This window comes from Aotus nancymaae, unplaced genomic scaffold, assembly GCF_030222135.1.
Source record: "Aotus nancymaae isolate 86718 unplaced genomic scaffold, 86718_ANA_hifiasm-v0.15.2.pri h1tg000020l, whole genome shotgun sequence".
In the NCBI taxonomy this organism is placed as follows: Eukaryota; Metazoa; Chordata; class Mammalia; order Primates; family Aotidae; genus Aotus; species Aotus nancymaae.
Window position 1 is genome coordinate 59827029 of NW_026988432.1, and position 24608 is coordinate 59851636.

A 24608-nucleotide genomic window follows, 5' to 3' on the forward strand; every position below is an offset into this window, starting at 1 on the left:
CTACTCAGGAGGCTGAGGTGAGAGGATCACCTTAGCCTGGGAAGTTGAGGCTGCAGTGAGCCATGATTATGCCACTGCACTCCAGTCTGGGCAACAGAAGAGACCTTGTCTCAAAAAAAAAAAAAAAAAAAAAAAAGCTGGAGTCAAAATCCACTCGAAGCTTACCACTATTTTATCAACTAAGTTGATGTCATATTCTAAATCCCTTGTGGTCATTTCAGCAGTGTGCACAGCATCTTCACCAAGAGTAGATTCCACCCCAAGAAACTATTTTCTTGGCTCATCCATTAGAAGTAACTCCTCCTAACTTCAAGTTTGATCATGAAATTACAGCAATTCAATCACGTTTACAGGCTTCACTTCTCATTCTATTTCTCTTGCAGTTTTTACCACATCTGCAGTTTCTTCCTCCACTAAAGTCGTGAACCCCTCAAAGTCATCCACGAAGGTTGGAATCAACCTCTAAACTCCTGTTAATGTTGATATTTTGACCTTTTCCCATTAATCATAAATGTTCTTAATGGCATCTAAAATGGTGATTCTTTTCCAGAAAGTTTTCTTTTTTTTTAATTTTTAAATTACTTTTTTAAATGTTTGTTGGTACATGGTGTATAGATTTATGGGGCACGTGAGATGTTTTGATACAGGCATGCAATGTGAAATAAGCACATCATGGAGAATGGGGTATCCGTCCCTTCAAGCATTTATCCTTTGGATTACAAATAGTCCTCCAGAAGGTTTTCGATGGACTTTGCCCGGGTTCATCAGAGGAATCACTATCTATGGCAGATATAGCCTTATGGAATGTACTTTTAACTAAGAAGACTTGCAGGTTGAAATGACTCTTTGATCCATATGCTGCAGAATGAATGTTGTATTCATCCGTTTTCATGCTGCTGATAAAGACATACCTGAGATTGGGTACTTTATAAAGGAGAGACACTTAATGGACTCATACGATTCCACCTGGCTGAAGAAGCCTCAGTCATGGTGGAAGGTGAAAGGCACGTCTTACATGGCGGTAGACAAGATAGAATGATGATAGGCAAGTGAAAGGGGAAACCCCTTATAAAATCATCAGATCTTGTGAGATTTACTCACTACCACCAGAACAGTACGGGGAAAACCACCCCCATGATTCAATTATCTCCCACCAGGTCCCTCCCACAACATGTGGGAATCATGAGAGCTACAATTCAAGATGAGATTTGGGTGGGGACACAGACGAACTAAATCAGATGTCATGTTTGCAGACATGAAAACAACACTCATCTTCTTGAAATCTCTATCAGAGCTCTTGGGTGACTAGGTGTATTGTCAATGAGCAACAATATTTTGGAAGAAATCTTTTTTTCTGAGCCACAGGTCTCAACAGTGGGCTTAAAGTGTTCAGTAAATCATGCTGTAAACAGAGACACTCTCATCTAGGCTCTATTGTTCTACTTATAGAGCACCCGTTAAAAGAGCACACAAATTTAACATAATTTTTAAGGGCCCTAGGCTTTTCAGAATGGTAAATGAGCATTGGCTTCCACTTCAAGTCACCAGCTGCCTCAGCCCCTAACAAGAGAGTGAGCCTGTCCTTTGAAGCTATGAAAGGCCTAAATGGCATCTTCTTCCAATAGAAGGCTATTTTGTCTACATTGAAAATCTGTTGTTTAGTGTAATCATCTTCATCAATGGTCTTAGCTAGATCTTCCAGATAACTTACTGCAGCTTCTCCATCAGCACTCGGAATTCACCTTACGTGTTTATGTTATAGAGACAGCTTCTTTCTTTAAACTTCATGAACCAACATTTGCTAGCTTCAGACTTTTCTTCTTCAGCTTCCTGGCCTCTCTCAGCTTTCACAAAATTGAAGAGTTACAGTGTTGCTCTGATTAAGCTTTGGCTTAAGGGAATGTTGTGCCTGGTTTGATCTTCTATCCAGACCACTCAAACGTCATTCATATCAACAAAAAAACTGTTTCTCTTCCTTATCATTTGTATGTTCACTTGGGTAGCACTTTGAACTTCAAGAAGTTTTCCTTTGCATTCACAACTTGGCTAACTATTTGGCACAAAAAACCTAGCTTCTGGCTTATTTTGACTTTTGACATGCTTCCTCACTAAGCTTAATCACTTACTGCTTTTGATTAAAAGGAGAGACTTGCAACTCTTCACTTGAACACGTAGAGGCCATTATTGGGTTATTAACTGGCCTAATTTCAGTATTATTGTGACTCAAGGCATAGGACAGCCCTAGGAGAGGGAGAGAGGAGTCAGTGGAGCAGTCAGAACATATACACCATTTATTGATTAAGTTCACTGTCTTATATGGGCACGGTTCATGGTGCTCCAAAGCAATTACAATAGTAACGTGATCACAAATCACCACAGCAGATATATAATATTATGAGAATTACCAAGCTGTGACACAAAAACACAAAATGAGCATATGCTTTTGGAAAGATGGTGCTGATAGACTTGGTTAACTCAGGGTTGCCACAAACCTCCAATTTGTTAAAAAAAGCAATATTTTCAAAGTGCAATAAAGCAGTGCCAATAAAATAAGGTGTGCCTGTGTGGGGGAAGAGTGTAGGCGTAGGGTCAGGAACAATTAGCTCACCAATTACCAGCTGTTGATCATGGGAAAGTTTATCAGACTCAGAATCTTTTTCTTTTAATGGTCATAATACCATCTTCATAGCATTGCAGATTTCTTAAGGAAACAATATAGGTAAACGTGAGAATGTAGTAGGAATTATAACTCCTACCGATCTACATTCTTTAGTTCTTGGGCATTTACCTAAAAGGTGGCAGTATCCAAAAAAGGACATGATTTCTCTTGCTAATCTTCACACTCCAACTTCTCTCTCCAGTAGTGTGGACTAAGTTAATGTCCTTCTTTTTTACTGGCTTTTATTCAGGCAGATTTTCACAAGTGTCACTGAGTGGTGAATAATTTCTTTTTCTATGTGTATAAGAAATCCATAACAATTTTCCAGGGGCTCAGATTTTAGTGCCTCTTTGTATAATCTAGCACAGTTTCCCCCAACTATCAGAGCTAGAATAGTGGCCAACTGGCTACTGGGCGACACAGTCACACAGAGGAGACAGGACCTTAAAGCACACTGGACACTAGACCATTCAATCAGAGCCTTGCTCTGAAAACAGACTCTGCAAAATGAAGGGTCAGAATCCTCCTCAAGAATGGCAGCTTCTACGGCAAAACAAGATCCACCCTCAGGTACAGAGATGATGGCAGATAAACCCGCTAGCCTGTACAGCTGTATTTCCACCCTATTTTCCAGAGAGTGCTTAGCCATGTGACTTCACACCATAAATTGATGGTCTCCAAACTTGGCTGATCTTTCACTGCTGCCCATTAACCCATTAGTGATGTGTTTGGTTACCTCCTTCTCTAAGCCTAATTTCCTGAATCTTATCCATTCTCAACTCCAGCCCCTACTCCCTCATCTTCAACAACAACCTTGCCTCCTATGAGATGAAAATGGAGGGAGTCAGGCATGAACACTACTGTGGTTTGGATGATAGTGTCTCCTCCAAAATGTATGTTGAAACTGAATCCCCAGTGCAACAACAAGAAGAGGTGGGGCATTTGGGAGGTGATTAAGTCATGAGACCTCTGCCCTCATGAATTTAGTTGGTGCCTTTATTAAAGGACTTGAAGGTGAGGGGACCGCCTCTTGCCCTTCTGACTCTTCCACCACGCAAGGACACAGGACCTGTTACCCCTGGAGGATGCAGCAGCAGGCACCATATCGGAAGCAGAGGGCAGCCCTCACCAGACATACAACCTGCTGACACTTTGACCTTGGACTTCTTAGCATCTAGAGCAATGAGAAGTAACTTCCTATTGTTTAAAAATTATCCAGTCTTGAGCATTAGGACAAATACCTAATGCATGTGGGACTTAAAACCTAGATGACGGGTTGATAGATGCACCAAACCACCATGGCACATGTACACCTATGTAACAAACCTGCACGTTCAGCACATGTATCCCGGAACTTAAAGTAAAATAAAATAAAATAAAATAAAATAAATTACCCAGTCTTTGGTATTTTGTTGGAGCAGCACAAACAAACTAAGACAAATACTGTCAGTGTTCTGCCTCTCCTAATATTCCTCCCCGGTCAGTCCCCTAAACCTGTCTCCACACCCTAATGTCTTCTCTACATCCACTCTTCCCGTCTGCATGTGTCCTTGGTCTGGTTCCCTCCCTGCTGCCCTGAGGCCTTGCTGTGGGAGCCAGTCTCTCTCTCAGCTCCTTCTGCCAGTGCCTTGCCTGAGACGTCTGGCAGCATCCACAAGTCTTTCTCATTCTAAGTGGGACAACTCTTCCCAACCTCATGGGCCCCTCCAGCTAACATAAAATTTCTCTTCTCCCCTGTTATTGGCTGAATTGCATTTTCCTAAAATTTACACGTAGAATTCCTAACCTCCAGTACCTCAGAATGTGACTCTGTCTGGAGACAGGCTCCTTAAAGAGGTGATTAAGTTACAATGAGGTCATTCCCATGGGCTGTAATCCACTATCACTGATGTCCTTATAAGGATTGGAGATGAGGGCCAGGCGCAGTGGCTCACGACTGTAATCTCAGGACTTTGTGGGGGCCAAGGCGGGTGGATAACCTGAGTTCAGGAATTCGAGACCAGCCTGGCCAAAATGGTGAAACCCTGTCTCTACTAAAAATAGAAAAATTGGGTCGGGTGCGGTGGCTCACGCCTGTAATCCCAGCACTTTGGGAGGCCGAGGTGGGTGGATCACGAGGTCAAGAGATCGAGACCATCCTGGTCAACATGGTGAAACCCCGTCTCTACTAAAAATACAAAAAATTAGCTGGGCATGGTGGTGCGTGCCTGTAATCCCAGCTACTCAGGAGGCTGAGGCAGGAGAATTGCCTGAACCCAGGAGGCGGAGGGTGCGGTGAGCCGAGATCGCGCCATTGCACTCCAGGCTGGGTAACAAGAGTGAAACTCCGTCTCAAAAAGAAAAAAAGAAAAAAAGAAAAATTAGCCAGGTATGGTGGTGCATGCCTGTAATCCCAGCTACTTGGGAGGGGAGGCTGAGGCAGAAGAATCACTTGAACCCAGGAGACAGAGGTTGCAGTGAGCTTAGATCACACCACTGCACTCAAGTCTGAGCGACAGAGTGAGACTCCATCTTAAAAAAAAAAAGAAAAAGAATTGGAGATGAGAACACAGACACACACAGAAGGGAGACTCAGGGAGAGGGTGGCGGTCTGCAAGCCAAGGAGAGCAACCTCAAGGGAAATCAGCCCCTTGATCTCGGCCTTCCAGCCTCCAAAACTGAGAAAATATTAATTCCTGCTCCATGGGTACTTCATTATGGCAGCCCTAGCAAACTAACACATTCCCTTGAAACCCCTGATTCTCCAAAGGGTGGCATGCCTTTGCTCTTTTATTTCTTTTGCTCTCCATTGTCTCCACTCCCTGCAGCCTAGCAGTCTCCACCCTCCTCACCTACTGGACTCTGCCTTTGGCACGGAGGAAACTCAGATCTCTTGGGTCTCCCAACAACACTCTCTGGCTCACTATGCCCTTCCCTGATACTGCTTTCCCTGTGCTTGGTGGACGTTTTCTCACTCAGCCTCATAAATGTTGAACACAAAATGTAATCCCGAGCTCACTTCTCCACTCACTTCCCTTATTCCCTTTTCTCGAATTTTTGACTCCACTGTGTTCTGACCCAAGATACTTTAGAGGAGCATGTCTAACCACTAGCTCGACACCTCCTGTCTCCCCAAATCCGTGTTCCCCTCAGGATTCCCTTGATTTCAATTAGCAATAATCGTGCCTAGGATAAACCTCATTGGCTGTGATACTGCCACTGCACAAAGCTGGGGATTCCTTTGTTGATTACACATAGGGGTACAAGGCTTGATCAATCCATCCATAGTGTAAATGTTCTCCATCCCTTGCCATTCCTGGAGGTTTGGCTTCATTAAGGGAACTAGAGGGTTTTCTTATTTCATTTAACTCTCATGCTGACAACTTTTTTTTTTTTGAGATGGAGTACTGCTCTGTTTTCAGGCTGGAGTGCAGTGGTACGATCTCAGCTCACTGCAACCTCTGCCTCCTGGGTTCAAGCCGTTCTCTGCTTCAGCCTCCCATGTATCTGGGATTATAGGCACCCGCCACCACACCTAGCTAATTTTTGTATTTTTAGTAGAGACGGGGTTTCAGCATCTTGGCCAGGCTGATCTTGAACTCCTGACCTCATGATCCACCCGCCTTGGCCTCCCAAAGTGCTGGGATTACAGGCATGAGCTCATGCTAACAACTTCTCCTTGGTTCTCCCGCTCCATGGGATAAGCCCCAAGCCTTTTTCAGCAGAGCAGGTGCAGGCCAAGCTGTCCAGTTTCTCTCTGCAGACTCCCTCTGTGCTCCAAGCGCCCACAGCTTCCCCAATCCCCAAGGTCTTTCTCTCCTGAGTGTCTTCTTCACACCAAGCACTAAGCTGAGTCTGTCTCCTCCCCTTGGTGCCCTAGGCAAGCCTCTCTCCCTGTGTCTGGCAAAGTCCCCACTGTTGTGATTCAGCTTAGGTGCACCTTGCCAGAAAGCCTTACCTTCTTTCACCTCTCCTTCCTCACTGCTCCTAAAATTCCCCTACATAGCTGTCCGCCTTTTTCTCATTCTTTGCAACATGTTCTCTTAATATGTCTGATTTCCAGCCAGACTGTGAGCTCTTTGACGGCATAGGCTGTGCCCATGTAACTCCTGTTATCTCCACTGAAGGAATATGTTTTGAAATTAACTGAGTTATTTACAGACTCTATAACCAGAAAAACAAACTACCTGCGATATCCTAATCCTTGAGCATTCGGCCAGGCGTGGCGGCTCATGCCTGCAATCCTAGCACTTTGGGAGGCCGAGGTGGGTGGATCACCTGAGGTCAGGAGTTCAAGACCAGCCTGGCCATCATGGTGAAATCCCATCTTTAAAAAAAAAAAAAAAAAATCCTTGAACATGCTAATTCTTTAAGGTTTCATTGTGTCTAGCACCTCTTTTTAAATTATAGTGTTCACTAATTAGCCGATACAGTCTTAGCTGAGATATTATTCCTCTTGCATTGCTGTTTGTCATGATATTTGTGTGACTAGGCTGGAAAAGTCACACCATCTAGGATAAGTTGAGTTGTGTTTGTGGATGAATTATATTTCCTTATTCTCAAGTTTTGCCTTCTTTTTACCCATCTGCTTTTTTTTTTTTTTTTTGAGACAGAGTCTTTCTCTAGTAGTGTGATCTTGGCTCACTGCAACCTCCGCCTCCCAGGTCCAAGCCATTCTCCTGCCTCAGCCTCCCAAGTAGCTGGGATTATAGGTGCCTGCTGCCATGCCTGGCTAATTTTTGTATTTTTAGTTGAGACAGGGTTTTACCATGGTGGCCAGGCTGGTCTCGAACTCCTGACCTTAAGTGATCCACCAACCTCGGCCTCTCAAAGGTATGAGCTGTTGCACCTGGCCTCCCACCTGGCTTTTTTTTCCTCAATGTTATAGACCTTAGGGGTGAAGAAACAGAAAGGAAATTTTAAAAGTGGGTCCATCCACTTACTTTAAATTCACATGCAGTCAACTAAATTTTTTTTTTTTTGGAGACTGAGTCTTACTCTATCACCCAGTCTTACTCTGTCACCCAGGCTGGAGTGCAGTAGCACGATCTTGGCTCACTGCAACCTTCACCTCCCGGGTTCAAGTGATTCTCCTGCCTCAGCTTCCCGAGCAGCTGGGATTGCAGGTGCCCACCACCACGCCTTGCTATTTTTTGTATTTTTGGTAGAGACAGGGTTTCACCATGTTGGCCAGGCTGGTCTTGAACTCCTGACCTCAGGTGATCCGCCCGCCTTGGCCTCCCAAAGTGCTGGAATTACAGGCGTGAGCCACCACGTCCAGCTGCAGTCAACTAATATTTGACAAGGGCATCATAAGGATACAATGGGAAAAGGATAACCTTTTCCATAAATAGTGCCGGGAAAACTGTAGTTCCATAGGTAAAATAATCAAATTGACCCCTTATCTTACACCATACACAAAAATCAATTCAAAATGGATTAAAGACCTAAGTGAAGGACCAGAAACCACACAACTCCCAGAAGAAAACAAAACGGAAAGGTTCCTCAACACTGGCCTTGGCAATAATGTTTTGGATATTGCACCAAAAGCTCAGGCTACAAAAGCAAAATTAAATAAATGAGACTGCATGAAATTAAAAAGTTTCTGTTAGCAAAGGAAACAATCAACAAAATAAGAAGTCAGACCAGGCACAGCGGCTCATGCCTGTAATCCCAGGACTTTGGGAGGTTGAGGCAGGCGGATCACCTGAGGTCAGGAGTTCAAGACCAGCCTGGCCAACATGGTGAAACCCCGTTTCTACTAAAAAATACAAAAAGAAAAAAGAAAAAAATTAGCCAGGCATGGTGGTGTGTGCCTGTGATCCCAGCTACTCAGGAGGCTGAAGCAGGAGAATCACATGAATCTGGGAGACAGAGTTTGCAGTGAGCCAAGATCACACCACTGCACTCCAGCCTGGGCAACAGAGCAAGAATCCATCCCCTTACCGCCCCCGGCAAAAAATTAAAAAAATAAAAAAGCAACCTACAACCTGGGAAAAAGTATTTGCAAACCACATAATCAATAAGGTTTGCAGGCTATAAATCCAAAATTAAAGAAGAACTCTTACAACTCACTAGCAGAAAAGCAAATAACCCCAAATAACTCCATTTAAAAATGGGCAAAGGTCCTTCACACAGGGTTTGAACAAGACAAAACAAAAAAATAAACAAACAAAACCAGAAGAAATAAAAATGGGCAAAAGATCTGAACAGACATTTCTCTAAGGAAGACATAACACGAGGCCAGGTGCAGTCACTCTTGTCTGCGATCCCAGCAGTTTGGGAGACCAAGGCAGGAGGACTGCTAGAGCCCAAGGGTTCGAGACCAGCCAGCCCAAGCAACATAGTGAGATCTTGTCTCCACAGATAATAAGTTTTTAAAAATTTAGCTGGGTCTGATGGCCCACACCTGTGGTCCTAGCTACTCAGGAAACTGAGGTGGGAGAACTGATTGAGCCTGGGCAGATGAGGCTGCAGTGAGCTATCATCACACCACTGCACTCCAGCCTAGGTGACAAAGCGAGAAGAAACTGTGATATATATATATATGGTGAATATTATTCAATCTTAAAAAAGAAAGAGCTCCTGCCATTTGCCATAACACAGATGGACTGGAGGATATTATGCTAAATAAAATAAGCCAGATACAGAAAGAACAATACTGCATTATATCATTTATATTGGAATTGAAAAAATAATGGCTGAGTGTGGTGGCTCACATCTGTAATTCCAACACTTTGAGAAGCTGAGGTGGGTGGATCATGAGGTCAGGAGATCAAGACCATCCTGGCCAACATGGTGAAACCCCGACTCTACTAAAAATACAAAAATTAGCTGGGTGTGGTGGCATGTGCCTGTAATCCCAGCTACACAGGAGGCTGAGGCAGGAGAATCACTTGAACCAGGGAGGCGGAGGTTAGAGTGAGCTGAGATCACGTCATGGCACTCCAGCCTGGTGACGGAGCTAGGCTCTGTTTCAAAAAAAAAAAAAGAAAAGAAAAGAAAAAAGATTAATGTACATAGAGAATGAAACAGTGGTTACACAGGGGGAAGAACTGGGGAGATGTAGGTCAAAGGTTACAAAGTAGGAACTACATAGAGGGACAAGTCTAGAGATCTAACGCACAGCACGAAGACTATAGCTAATAAAATTATGTTGTATAGGGCATCTTGTGGAATAAGTAGATTTTAGCTGCTCTTTCATAAAAAAGGTAACTATGTGAGATGACAGGTATGTTAATTTGCTTCACAATAGTAACCAACTTACTATCTGTATGTATCCTATAGTATCATGTAAACCTCAAATATACACAAAATTTATTTCAAAAAAATAAAGCCAGGTAGGCACGGTGGCTCTTGCCTGTAATCCCAGCACTTTGAGCAGCTGAGGCAGGTAGATCACTTGAACCTAGGAGTTTGAGACCAGCCTGGGCAACATTGTAAGATCCTGTCTCAATAAATAAATAAATAAACAACAGTCATGGATTTGTCAGTCTGAGTCTGTGTGATTTCACGGCATTGGGATTATCCATGTGGAGACATTCTCATTTACAAATGTGTCCTTGTGGCAAAAATTTCCCCAACCTACTGCCCAGCAGCTGCTTCTTAGACACACTTGTGATCCGGAGCTGCTGTCAACAAAACGTCTCCATAGAAAACGTGGATCTGTTTCATTCCTGACTGGCAGTTGCTGTTCTGCATTGCACAACAGTGCTTTTTTTGTTTTGTTTTGTTTTTAGCTGAAACTTGGCTAATGAATAAAGAATGGATTCTCTAGTAGAAGTTTTCCCATAGACTAACACCGGAGTTTCCATAGTGTTCTGGGAGAAAAAAAAATTGTTTTTAAAGAGCAAGTTTTTAAAAAACTCAGCTAATTTAATTTTTTTTTCCCAGTCCCAACCCCTCCACCCCTCCAAGAGTCTTACTCATAGAAGATGGTCATTCTCTGGATCCATATTTTGACTTATATCAGCTATGAGACGGTAACATCATATACATCATGTAGATAAAGACAGTCTGAGCCTTTGAAAGTTGGATGAAATGAAATGAGTTTATGTTTCCCTAGATAATCTAAATGAAAAAAAAACCCCTGTAGATTATATTTGAAGTCCATTGCATTTATTTTATTTATTTATTTATTTTTCGAGATGGAGTCTCGATCTTGTCACCCAGGCTGGAGTGCAGTGGCGCAATCTCCACTCACTGCAACCTCCACCTCCCGGGTTCAGGCAATTCTCCTGCCTCAGCCTCCCAAGTAGCTGGGATTACAGGCATGTGCCACCATGCCCTGCTAATTTTTATATTTTTAGTAGAGACAGAGTTTCACCATGTTGGCCAGGCTGGTCTTGAACTCCTGACCTCATGATCTGCCTGCCTAGGCCTCCCAAAGTGCTTGGATTACAGGCATGAGCCACTGCGCCCAGCCAGTCCACTGCATTTCTATTTAACAGAAATAGTTATTGGAGAAAATGATAGGAGATCTTGCTCCGTGAGCCAGTCCTTCTCTCTGCCATCTCTGGAATGACAGGAACACCACTGGTCTAGGAACAGATCTGTTTCCAGGCTTGGTTCTGCCCCCGATTAACCATGTCACTTCACCTCTTCATGCCTTAGTGCCCTCCTGAGCTGGTAGACACCACCCCCAAGAAGCATAGCCACAAAAGGATGGTCTCTAATATCCTTCCGGCACCAGCGCTGTGCAAAGTGGCATGAATGTCGCGTTCTCAAGGTTAAACATATGGCACATTACAGCCGATTTCCTTTTCATTACTGCCACTTCCTCTGTGGTCACTAATTTCAGGTTGTCTGGAGCTTACAAAAAAAGAGGTATGCAAGTGTGTATGTCTGTGTGTGTGGTGGAGTGGGAGGGACCTTTGGAGGGTTCACTGCAAGAGTAAGATGAAAATAAAACAGAAGGGAGGTAGGCTAGGATGCAGCCACTGCTCCCGGCTTAGAAACACACACCGGCTGGAGGCAGATGAATTGCAGAACTCACAGATGAAGCTTTGTCTGCCACCCACTGTTTCACAGGCTGCAGAGACACAGCAGAGGCAATCCCGGGCAGATAAACCTGGTGATGGCACCGATAGACTGTCACGATAACGACTGTGCACAGCTTCCGTAACCAAACCTGAAACCAGGCAAACCCCATTTCAGGTGTCATTACCAGCCCCGCATTTGCTGCCAAGACTCCCCAAGCCTTCTGGGGAACTGAAGGCCAAGTTTCACTAGCTGGGATGCTATTACCAGGCAAAATTAAAGAGAAAGAATTAATCTGCCTCCAGCACATGCCCTAGGTTTATCAGTTCGTTTCAGATAAAGCCTGAAAATTCCACATATTAGTTGTTTACAATTCAGAAGGCAAAGACAGATTTCGGTGTGCAATCACCGGCATTTCATCTTAGGGCCATTGAAAGCTGAGTCTATGTCCTTTCCCCACGTTGGTAGACTGCATTCCTAGTTGGAGGCATTCAGCTCCATCTGGTCGTTTCATCCCTGGTTAGATAATACCAGACGTATCTATGTAACATACAAGCCACTGTCAAAGAGCACTGAGCCATCTCCCTGAGACAGCTGTTTCACACAAGGACTTCATTGTCTGAGAAGAGCTCCTATCATTTTACTTCAAGTGCTGCGGGAACAAGCATTCTGTCAGCTGTCTTGGCTTGGAGGAAACCTCACTCACGGCAGTCTCATTATTTTATTATCAAGCCAAAGAAAGTACTATCGACGGCTAGGGTTGAAGGTTTCAAACAAGAACTAAAGTCTTTGGTCTGCTTTGCTTTTATCGGGGGAAAAAAGTAACTCCACACGCCCAAAGAATGTATAGTTACACTGTTCAAAAGTTCGCTTGAGGCTCCTGGGTTACTCTAAATGCTTGTTTTCAGTCTGCCTTTTGTTACCCACGTTTGGTCAGTTTCAGGTAAACTAGGAAAGTGTTTTCCAGCCCTATGAGGCCCAAAGCAGCTGTCACAATTAACATAATGACATCAACAAAATCATTAATAACTATTTAAAATTAGATGGACTCTTATCTTCTTCAACTCTCTAGAGAAAGATGAATACAATTACCCCACATGCAAAATCTAAACCTCAAATTCCCATTGAGAAAATAGGTTATTTTCCAAACTTTTTTTTTTTTTTTGCCGGGGATGCACTGTATTTTGAATTCAGGGAGTCATTTAACAAAATACATTCTTACATGAATATGAACGTGAACATGATTGTTCTGCTTGTCTTTAGCTGCTGCTGTCTATTTCTGGGTTTTTGTTTTTTAATTTATTTTTATTTAAAAAAATTTCAATTAATTTATTTTTTTGTGTGTGAGACAGTCTCCCTCTGTCTCCCAGGCTGGAATGCAGTGGCACAATCACAGCTCACTGTAGCCTCAACCTCCTGGGCTCAAGCAGTGCTCTCACCTCAACCTCATGAGTAGCTGGAACCATAGGTGCATACCACCAAGTCTGGTTAATTAAAAACAAAGATATTTTTGTAGAGATAGGGTCTCTGTTGCCCAGGCCAGTCTCAAACTCCTGGGCTCAAGCGATCCTCACGACATGGCCTCCCACAGTTCTGGGATTATAGGCAGGAGCCACCATGCCCTTTGGGGATATTTTTAAATTGTGATAAAATACACATAAGATTTGTCATTTTAACCATATTTAAGTGTACCCTTCAGAGGCATCAGTACATTCACCATTTTAAAATATTTAAAAATTGGGATAATTCTGGTACCCACAAAATAAATTGTGTGATTAGAATCTTCCGTTTTTTCATGCTATCCTATTTCTCTTTCCACGATGACTTCAAGATCAGATCTCCTGGGAGGATTTTTGTGATGGGATCACGTTTGTCAGGCACCCTGAGGAGAGGCCCTCCTCCTGCAGGTCCAAAACAACACATAAAGCAGCTTGGCCAAGGGATAGAGGTATCTGTACTTGACCCATTTATCAGAGCGAATTTTCTGGTGTGCACAGAATTACAACAAACAGACAAAAGCTAGTTATTTAGAATGCGGCTTTGCCTGCCAAGTGGGGTTGGCCTCTCTTCCTTACCACCCCTCTCACAAAAAAAGAAAAGGTTAAGTCAGAGAATTAGTGAAACAAAGGTCCTCTGCAACTCTAGGTTCAGTTATCGGAACAGAGTGGTGGTTGCCAAGGAGTCAGGGGCAGATCTGTGCGGCGGGCTTTAAGGAGGACAGTGCCAGGCAACACAAAGTATCATTATCTTGTCAAATGTTATTCATGTGTATCTGTTCTATCAGACACTTCTGTTTTCTGCGACCTTGGACAAAATACTGCCAGAGAGCTGTTGTGAGGGCAAGTAAAACAGCACCTGTCAAAGTCTCTAGCCCATCGTCAGGGGTATTGTGAGGACAAGATGAATATTCTTTCATGCGCTGATAATCTTCTCCCTTTTCCTGGGGAGGGTTACTACTGCTTTATGGTCCGATCCTCCCTGATCTGGATTGGCCTCATTTGAAATTGGTGACCCTGTCCTGGGCACATAGTTTGCCACTGCGCTCACTAGAATTTTGGAATCCTAGCAGTTTGAAGCTCCTTTTTCATGTCTCTCAAAGCATGAAAAAATAGAAAAAGACTTCAAGTGTTTGTGGCATGGAATTTTGTCTTAAGAATGGGACAGGATGGCCAGGTGCAGTGGCTCCTGCCTGTAATCCCAGCACTCTGGGAGGCCGAGGCGGGTGGATTGTGAGGTCAGGAGATCGAGATCATCCTGGCTAGCGTGGTGAAACCGTCTCTACTAAAAATATAAAAAATTAGCCGGGCGTGGTGGCATGTGCCTGTAGTCCCAGCTACTTGGGAGGCTGAGGCAGGAGAATCACTTGAACCTGGGAGGCAGAGGGTGCAGTGAGCCGAGATCGTGCCACTGCATTCCAGCCTGGGTGACACAGCAAGACTCTAACTCAAAAATAATAAAAAAAAAAGAATGGAACAGGACACAGGTGGTTCATCTGGACTAGCCACCTGTCCCACACGGAAGTGCTTCCCATCACTTCTGTGGCAGATGCCCATCTCTCTCTTCCACATCCTTGTCCTGATCACAAGAGCTCATCGTCTGTCCTGGGAACACCTTTCCAGCTTTTGGCAACAAGCACTGTTAGTTATTTGCTATGGTCTGAATGTCTGTGCTCCTCTGAAATTCATATGTTGAAACCTAATCACCAAAGTACAATAGTAAGAGAGGGGGCCTATAGGAGGTGCATAGGTCACAGGGGCAGAGTTCTCATAAATAGGATTACTACGCTTACCAAGGAGGTCCAGGGAGCTTGTCTGCTCCCTCCACCCTGTGAGGCCACAGCAAGAAGGTGCCATCTTTGAAACAGAGAGCAGCCCTTGGCAGACACAAAACCTGCCAGTGCCTTGATCTTGGACTTCTCAGCCCCAAGAACTGTGAGCCATAAATTCCTATTGTTTATAAATTACCCAGTCTAGGGCATTTTGTAATAGCAGCCTGAAAGGACTAAGATATTACTTACTGAGTATTTTTTAGCTAATTAGGAAGCAAGGTTTTGCTAAGTAAAATACTTTCATAAAACAGAATTTCCAAAATATTTCAAGGACTCAAATACATCTTGACTGATCTCCTGTTATGCGTCAGAGGGCTTGGTGATATAAAGATGAATAAGATGGCCGGGCGCGGTGGCTCACACCTGTAATCCCAGCACTTTGGGGGGCCGAGGTGGGCGGATCATGAGGTCAAGAGATTGAGACCATCCTGGCCAACATCGTGAAACCTCATCTCTACTAAAAATATAAAAATTAGCTGGGCGCAGCGGCACGTGCCTGTAGTCCCAGCTACACAGGAGGCTGAGGCAGAAGAATCGCTTGAACCTGGGAGGCAGAGGTTGCAGTGAGCCAAGATTCGCACCACTACACTTCTGGTGACAGAGTGAGACTCCGTCTCAAAAAAAAAAAAAAGATGAATAAGACAAGAGTAATTTCTGTTTTCATAAAGCTTACTTTTTAGTGGAGGAGAAAGATACACACATTATTATAAAATAATGTGGGAAGTACCTGAAGGACAAATGCACAGGGCATTACGGGAGCACCAGGGAGATACCCAATTCAGCCTGAACAACAGATTAGGCCTGGAACAACAGATGGCTGGGCAGTTCCCTCGTGTTCATTATCTTGACACTTTGCCAGCAGTGTACATTTCAAAATACAAATACGTTTCTCTTTCATCCTGAACATAGGATGAGAAGCTGGTTTTCTGACAAGATTTTCACCTTTCAAATATATGTTATTGTATTAGAATACAATTGACTTGTTTTTCTAGTTCCTTTAGTTTTTCCTAAATCTTTATACAATGACTGTCCTCACACATCGCTATAGAGTTGGGTTGAGAGAGGTAGATCAAGTCTCAGATTGGAAGGCCAATTAAAATAAAACATCAGATGAGTAGTTTCCCAGAGCCCTGTTGAAAGCCAGCCAGGGGCTGGGTGAGTACCCCACATCTGTAATTCTGGAATTTTGGGAGGCTGAAGTGGGAGGATTGCTTGATGCCAGGAGTTTGAGACCAGCCTGGGCAGCATAGCAAGAATCTGTCTCCATAGTTTTTTAAAAATTAGCCAGGCATGGTGGTGCACACCTGTAGTCACAGCTACTCAGGAGGCTGAGGTGGGAGGACCACTTGGGCCCAGGAGGTCCAGGCTACAGTGAGCCATGATCCCATCACTGCACTCCAGCCTGGGTGACAGAGCAAAACTCTGCCAAAAGAAAGGAAAAAAAACAGAAGAAAGAAAAGAAAAAGAGAAAGAGAAAAAGGAAAAGAAAGAAAAAGAACGAATGAACGAACATCAGGAAGCTAGATGGAGGAAAGAAAGAAAGGAAAAAAGAAAGAAAGAGAAAGAAAGAAAGGAAGAGAGAGGGAGAGAACAGAACAGCAATCAGGAAGCTAGAAGGAGTCCCAAATTTGAGAGCTGAAATCTGAAACACAGTTTGTGCCATTGAGCAGTGGCACGGGATGTCACTGTTCCTTAGTTGCTGGCGTTTTTCCGAGGAAAATCTGATAAATTTTAAGTCCACAAGGAGAAAAGTGAGTAAGATAATCCAACTAAGACTTTCTTACTGAAACCTACCCCTGCGCCTGACCGATCACTGCAGACAGGTGCTTTGTTTACCTGTCACCGGGGCAAAGACCTAATTGTGCTTGGGGATCAACACTCAGGTGAGTCTGCAATGCCACTAACGGTTAGGGGCAAATGTCAAGGAGATTTGCTTTTTCACTGCTAAGTTGTTTGCACTCATAATATGAAAAAGCAAAGGAAACCCATTAATGAATTTCCTAACTTGCTCATAAAGGCAAGCGGTAAGCTAGTCAGTTATTTGACAGTGGTCAAGCGGGAGGAGGGGGTTGGAGCTATGAGTGAGGGAGTGGCCACAGTGAGGACATTCCCCAACCTGATGACAACTGTTATTTTCCAGACTACATTTCATTAAAAAATGATTTCCCTAGGGAAAAACTCACTACTCTTTGACACCACTAGTTTACTGCATTTAGTAAATTTACTTAACTCAATTTATAGTAGATGTTAGATCTAATTAAGAAATTATTGTTGTTTTTGTTATCTGATTATATTTTACCTTTTTTTGAGTCAGAGTCTCACTCTGTCACCCAGGCTGGAGTGCAGTGGTTGCGATCTTGGCTCACTGCAACCTCCGCCTCCTGGGTTCAAATGATTCTCTGCCTCAGCCTCCCAAGTAGCTGGGACTACAGGAGTGCGCCAACATGCCTGGCTAATTTTTGTATTTTTAACAGAGGTGGGATTTCACCATGTTGGCCATGCTGGTCTGGAACTCCTGATCTCAAGTGATCTGCCCGTCTCCCAAAGTGCTGGGATTACAGGCGTGAGCCACTGCACCCAGCCTGAAACTGTAATTTTAAAAACAAGTCTAAAAAGTTACTTCACGACAATATTCTTCTAGATGCTTCACACACAGACATGAAGCAGACATTAATGCCTACCACTAAATTTCTTTGTTTCAGAAAATATCATCAGCTGGGGGATCTACCATTAGTAATAATGTTTCTGAGGAATGAATAATAATTAATTCATAATTAATAATAATGTTTCAGAGGAAAATAAACATAAAACATTACAATACACACTGACTATAAGCTATATTCTAATTTCAGAACTGCTGAAAACATGTAAAACATGTCTCAGAATTGAGGTAATTTGATAATTTTTCTTTTTCGAATGTTAAAAGATCAGGTTTGAAAATAATACTGTGCAGGCCAGGCATGGTGGCTCATGCCTGTAATCCTAGCAATTTGGGAGGCCAAGGTGGGCAGATTGCTTCATTTCAGTAGTTCGAGACCAGCCTGGGCAACATGGCGAAACCCCATCTCTACCAAAAATACAAAAATCAGCTGCACATGGGGTGCATGCCTGTAGTCCCAGCTACTTGGAAGGTTGACTGGGGTGAGCCATGATTGCACCACTGCACTCCAACTTGGGTGAGGAGTGAGATCTTGTCTCAAAAAGAAAAAAATTAGTGTGCAAAAATGGTGTCCATTATTTATTTTATTTATTCATTATTTATTTCACTTTAGCCCATTCAATTGTAATAAAATTATAAAATTTATTATTCTAGCAGCTAAAGGGTTTGCCTCTGTAAATCCTAAGAGTAAATACCTGTCAGACAGGCTTACAAATAGGTGGGGTTTCTACCTGCCTATACATGATAAGACTTGTTTTAATGCCGTATGTTAATGAGAATAACAAAATCATAAAGATTATAAATCCCCAATGTACCTGTATCTAAGGACCTTGAAAAGAGTTGGTATTATTTATATACTTATTTTTAGAGATGGGGGTCTTATTCTGTCACCCAGGCTGGAGTGCACTGGTATGATCATAGCATCACTCCAGCCTCGAATCCCTGGACTCAAGTGATCCCCCCACCTCAGTCTCTCACATAGCTGGGACTACAGGTGGGGACCACTGCACTGGACTAGTTAGAATTCTTTTCTTTTCTTTTTTTGGGGGATTGGGGAGGACAGAGTCTCCCCCGTCACCTCAGCTGTAGTGTAGTGGAGCATCCCGGTTCACTGCAATCTCCACCTCCCGGGTTCAAGCAATTCTCCTGCCTCAGCCTCCCGAGTAGCTGGGACTACAGGCGCGAACCACCATGCCCTGCTAATTTTTTTGGTATTTTTAGTAGAGACGGGTTTTCACCATGTTGGCCAGGATGGTCTCAATCTCCTGACTTCGTGATCCACCTGCCTCGGCCTCCCAAAGTGTTGGGATTACAGGCATGAGCCACCGCACCCGGCCTATTTTCTTTTTTTAATTAAAAAGAATTTGTGTGGGCATATCGTGGGTGTATATTTATGGGACACATGAGACGTTTTGATTTGAATTATTTTGAATAACCTGAGGATCAGCAACATTCTGGGATCATCTTGGAGAAGAGGGACCAAGTTAGAGACATGAAAGCAGCTCCACATGGAGCTTGGTATTTTCAGAAAAAAAAAAAAGAACGTCCTGGGCCTAGTGCTAAGGATGGTGTTACATCTACCCAAGTGTTGTCTTGTTTTGTGCTACTCAAGGACTTCTGGACAAAGCTGGAATCAACCAGCTCTCCTGCATGTTCTGGTTTGGGGTGTGGAACGTCAAGGTTATACAAGTGAAGCTGGCAGAGAAGAAAACGACAAGGGCTGCACACGCAAAGCAACCCCAGCCCAGGGGACGGGTGTGGCGCGTGGTGGCTTTACTTACTGTCTTCCGGCAGGTTGTTTTCCCGTTCTTCCCGCTCCATCTGTTGGCACCACCCCTCCATGCGGTCTCGCTCTGCCTGGAGGAGCTTCAGGAACCAGTGGCCGTCCCGGTGGCACACTGACCTTTGCACGGCCTCCAGAGGGTCTTCAGTGATAGAGTCAATCCAGGGGTCCGGAGGAGGCAGAATAGAGGGGTCAAAATCCGTGTCAAAGTCATCATCGGCGGCACAGGCATGGTAATGGTTTCCTGAGCCCTGAATGCTGACTGTGGAGGTGCTGGCATCGCGGGAGAACTGTCTGGCCATTGGGCCGGGACACGAATTGTCCTCTATAGATTCCAGAGAATTTTCCAGATTATCATGGAAGTCCAGGTCGGCCTGTACTGCTGTCGTGACACTGTTGGACCGAGTGAACCTGCGGAAACTTGGGAGAATAGAGAAAAGAAATTTAGTTTGAGGATAATTTCTTTTTTCTTTCTTTTCTTTTTTTTTTTTTTAGAGACAGAATCTCACTATGTTTCCCAGGCTGGAGTGCAATGGCACCATCTTGGCTCACTGCAACCTCCACCTCCCAGGTTCAAGTGATTCTTCTGCCTCAGCCTCCCAAGTAGCTGAGATTACAGGTGCAAGCCATCACACCTGGCTAATTTTTGTATTTTTAGTACAGAAGGGATTTCACCATGTTGGCCAGGCTGGTCTCGAACTACTGGCCTCAAGTGATCCACCTGCCTCGGCCTTCCAAAGTGCTGGGATTACAGGTGTGAGCCACCACACCTGGCAAAGATAATTTTTGAAGCAAAACTACATTCTACTTTTCTTGGCAGGTGTGACCATTAGGAGTCTCACCTTCTCAATCTTCTGTGTGTGTGTATGGGGGGTGGGGGTAGACCCTTGAGGCAAACATATTGATTATCATAGCTTCAATGTGAAGAACACAAATCTCATGTTTGCTTAATACGGAATATTAAAGCGCATCAAGAGAAATTTTACAGGAGGGACACAGTGCCGAACCATTAAAGCCAGTAGAATGCTGGCCTTAGTCTGGGTTATTTGCTTAGAAATGGGGAGAAAACGCCAGGTGCAGTGGCTTACACCTGTAATCCCAGCACTTTGGGAGGCCACTGTGGGCGGATCATGAGATCAGTAGTTCAAGACCATCCTGGCCAACGTGGTGAAACCCCGTCACTACCAAAAATACAAAAATTAGCTGGGTGTGGTGGCGCACGCCTGTAGTCCCAGCTATTTGGGAGGCTGAGGCAGGAGAATTGCCTGAGGTTGTACTGAGCCCAGATTGTGCCACTGCATTCCAGCCTGGCCAACAAAGCAAGACTCCATTTCAATAAATAAATAAATAAATAAATGGGGAGAAAACATAACCTAACCTGGACCAAAACTATCATGAATCCTGCAAAGCCACATTTTTCCAGGGACATCTCTTACGAAGTTAAGACTTCCTGAAAGCAAACTGAAGTAAGTTCCTTCCCTCCCTCCCTCCCTCCCTCCCTTCCTTCATTCTCTCTTTCTTGAGTCTTGCTCTGTTGCCCAGGCTGGAGTACAGTGGTGCAATCTCAGCTCACTGCAACCTCTGCCTCCCAAGTTCAAGCAATTCTCCTGCCTCAGCCTCCCGAGTTGCTGGGACTACAGGCGCGCACCACCATGCTCATCTAATTTTTGTATTTTTAGTAGAGACGGGGTTTCGGCAAGTTGGCCAGGCTGGTCTTGAACTTCTGACCTCAGGTGATCTGCCTGCCTTGGCCTCCCAGGTGTGAGCCACTGCACCCAGTCCAAACTGAGGTTTCAATAGTTTCCTCCAAACTTAAAACTCCTTTGCCTGGTAAGCGTTTAGTTTTCTCTTAGTCATACAGGTACAGAGCCTTTGGAGGCAAACATCAGCTTACAGTTCTCTATTAGTGTTCTCTATTTCTGCCCTCTCCTGCACCTTTAATTTTCTTTTCACAGTTCTAACAAGGTGATGACACCTTGTTCACATATCAAGTCTGAGTATTTTACATGGATGTCCATGACATCAGTGTCAATCAAAGCGCCCTATATATCTCTCCTGAACCCTGAAATGAAGGGTAGAACCTGTGGAAGGTGGGAGGATGGGGAGAAGAAGAGAGAAGCAAGGAATCCTTTCTCAGACAAGGGGCAAGGAAGGTGTGGAACTGAAGTCATTTAAGATATGCAAAAAGAGCTTTGCTGGCCTCTGCAGAAGGCAGGAAACAGACAGAATACAAGTCCACTGAAGATAGCACCATGCCCTGTATATCTTTTTTTTTTAAGGTGACTTCCTGGCCTAATAGTTTAATTTTTTATTATGATAAAATATACATAATATTTACCAGCTGAACCATTATTAAATATACAGTTTGATGGCATTAAATAATATATTCACATTGCACGTGCAACCATCGCCACCATCCATTTCAATTTTCTCATCTTTTCCAACTGAAACTGTGTATCCATGAAACGCCAACTCTCCATTTCCTCCTCCCTGCAGCCCCAGGCAACCATCATCCCACTTTGTGTGTCTATGAGTCTGACTATTCTAGGTACCTCAGATCAGTGGAATCATGTAGTATTTGTCCTTTTGCGACCGGCATTTTAAATTTCACATAACATCTTCAAAGTTCCATCCATGTTGTAACGTGCCAGAATTTCCTTCCTTTTTAAGGCTGAATAGTATTCCATTGTATATATTTACATATCTTGCTTACCCATTCATCCACTGGCGGCCACTTGAGTTGCCTTCACCTTTTGGCTATTGTGAATGATGCTGCTATGAACATGGGTGTACAGATATCTCTCTGGGTCCCTGATTTCAATTATTTTGAATATATATCCAGAAGTGGAATTACTGAATCATATGGTAATTCTGTTTTTAATTTTTTGAGGAACAATCCTAATATTTTCCATAGTGGCTGCACCATTTTGCATTCCCACCAGCAGTGCACAAGGATTTCTATTTCTCTACATTCTCATCCACATTTGTTATTTTCTGTTTTTTTTTTTTTGACAGAATCTGTTTTCTGTGATTGCTGTGTCTTTGAATGTGTGAGGTGGTACTTCTCCTTGAGTAGCTCATGATTACTGCTGGTTTTTTTTTTTTTTTTTTTTTGAGACGGAGTTTCGCTCTTGTTACCCAGGCTGGAGTGCAATGGCGCGATCTCTGCTCACCGCAACCTCCGCCTCCTGGGTTCAGGCAATTCTCCTGCCTCAGCCTCCTGAGTAGCTGGGATTACAGGCATGCGCCACCATGCCCAGCTAATTTTTTATATTTTTAGTAGAGACGGGGTTTCACCATGTTGACCAGGATGGTCTCGATCTCTTGATCTCGTGATCCACCCACCTCGGCCTCCCAAAGTGCTGGGATTAGATTACTGCTGTTTTAAGATAGTCTGTTGGCCAGCTGATTTCCAGCTGTTTCACATTCAGTAATGCCAGCCTTAAAGGATAGTGCACTAAACAATATCTACACAACACTAAATACACCAGATTATGTGTGTGTGTGTGTTTGTTTTTGACTGAGTCTCGCTCTGTTGCCCAGGCTGGAACCTCTGCCTCCCTGGTTCAAGTGATTCCCCTACCTCAGCCTCCCTAGTAGCTGGGACTACAGGTGTGCACCACTACGCCCAGCTAATTTTTATAGTTCTAGCAGAGATGTGGTTTCACCATGTTGTCCAGATGGTCTCAATCTCCTGACCTCATGATCCGCCCGCCTCAGCCTCCCAAAGTGCTGGGATTACAGGTGTGAGCCACTGCACCCAGCCTACGTGGGTTTTTTAAAAACTGTCCTGGACCACGCTATTGAAGTCAATAAAAACTAATATTCTAGTCCATCAAAAAATAAAGAATGACCAGAACAATATAGACAAGTGGTTATTCGCAAGACTGTAGAAAGACTAAGAGTCACAAAAAGGAAGAGTCATCTCAATAAATTCATTTTTTCTCTAGAGAATAAATGTCAAGCAAAAAAGTGGCCAAGGTATTGATCTATGTCAGTTATTAAGATGGACAGAATGACCAAATGTGTTGCGATTCCGGCCATCCATTTTATGAAGGTAAACTAGCCAAAGTTGGCCCATTCGCTGTTTTCAAGAAATCAGTTCTGCTGACGTTATCCAACCCAGTCACTTTGTAAGCTCTTAACTCTCAAATGGGCCACAAAAAAAAAAAAAAAAAAAAAAAATCGCATACTGCAAAAGTCTGAATGCAATGTTGCAAGTCTCTTGTGCTAGCAATGAAAGAAAGAACAATTTTGCTAAAGTGGTTCTTCCAACAGCCACTCATTACTTGGCTGCAGGAGGCTACTTTTGCATTCTTCCTGCTCATCCCCAAAATGTTAACTGTCATCTCCTGGAGCTAAGCTTTCTCTCCAGCTGCATATGTGTGAATTGGATGACTCTCCTTGCAAACAGTTGACATTTTGGCTGTTCTACTAACATGAAATCCCAACTATGAAAACATTAGCCTCTGCTCTCCAAGATCCTGTATTGCCAGAGGCATTACATTTCCAGACTTAAAGAAGTACTAGTCCCTTATTGTTTTCAATCAGAGCAAACTGCGAGAGCCAGAATCTGTTCCACATGTAAAACAGAATGACCTACTTTCCTGTGCCTCAGTTTTTATCTACACAAAACCGTACTACCCGCACTCCTGACAGCCATCTCATGGCTCTGGAACTTGCAAAGTATCCACCTTCTTAAGAAAAATTACTTGGCACTAGATTAATAGAAGTTTGCAGTGTAGTCACTCAGAAAGAAAGAAAAGTTAAGCAAAATTAAAATGGTTTGGGATTAAAATCGGTGCCTTTGAACTCCTGCAGACCTGTCCAAACTTAGCAGTTCCTATCAATTAAGCTCCTTAAGCAAGTGCTTTCTTCTACTCAGAGCTTTCAAAGAATGTTCTGCTCTAAAAATGATTTATGTCTTTCATGAGCAAAGTTCCTTCTGGGTGAAGGGTGCGGTCAAGTTGTTACTGTTTTTCTACTGTTTTGATAGGAACACAAAATGATGTCCGTAGATTAACTTCTGTATGTTTTGATCAGTTGCTGGTTGATGATATAAACCTAAAAGCTGAACCCAGTGGTTTGCTGTTTCCTAACCCACAGTTTTCAGTCTTGAAACTTCCTTGGTTCTTCATGCCCCTGCAGGCACAGTGTGTAATAATTACAACTTCTGAAAAATGCCGGCCAATATTCTGGCCCAAGGAGCAGAAAACCATGA

The 24608-nt window shown here is 43.6% G+C and overlaps 1 protein-coding gene and 1 pseudogene across 17 annotated transcripts in view; both read right to left on the minus strand.

Moving 5' to 3' along the window:
* The window catches only part of DLGAP1 (DLG associated protein 1), a 989022-nt gene that overhangs the window by 19299 nt on the left and 945115 nt on the right, over positions 1–24608 (minus strand). For all 17 annotated transcript variants that reach the window (XM_064379376.1, XM_064379377.1, XM_064379375.1 and 14 more), the window contains one exon: positions 19386–19807. In XM_064379376.1, the coding sequence (XP_064235446.1) occupies positions 19386–19807 (422 nt within the window). The remainder of the gene's footprint in view (positions 1–19385; positions 19808–24608) is intronic.
* LOC135276198 (U4 spliceosomal RNA) lies at positions 5798–5869 on the minus strand (annotated as a pseudogene).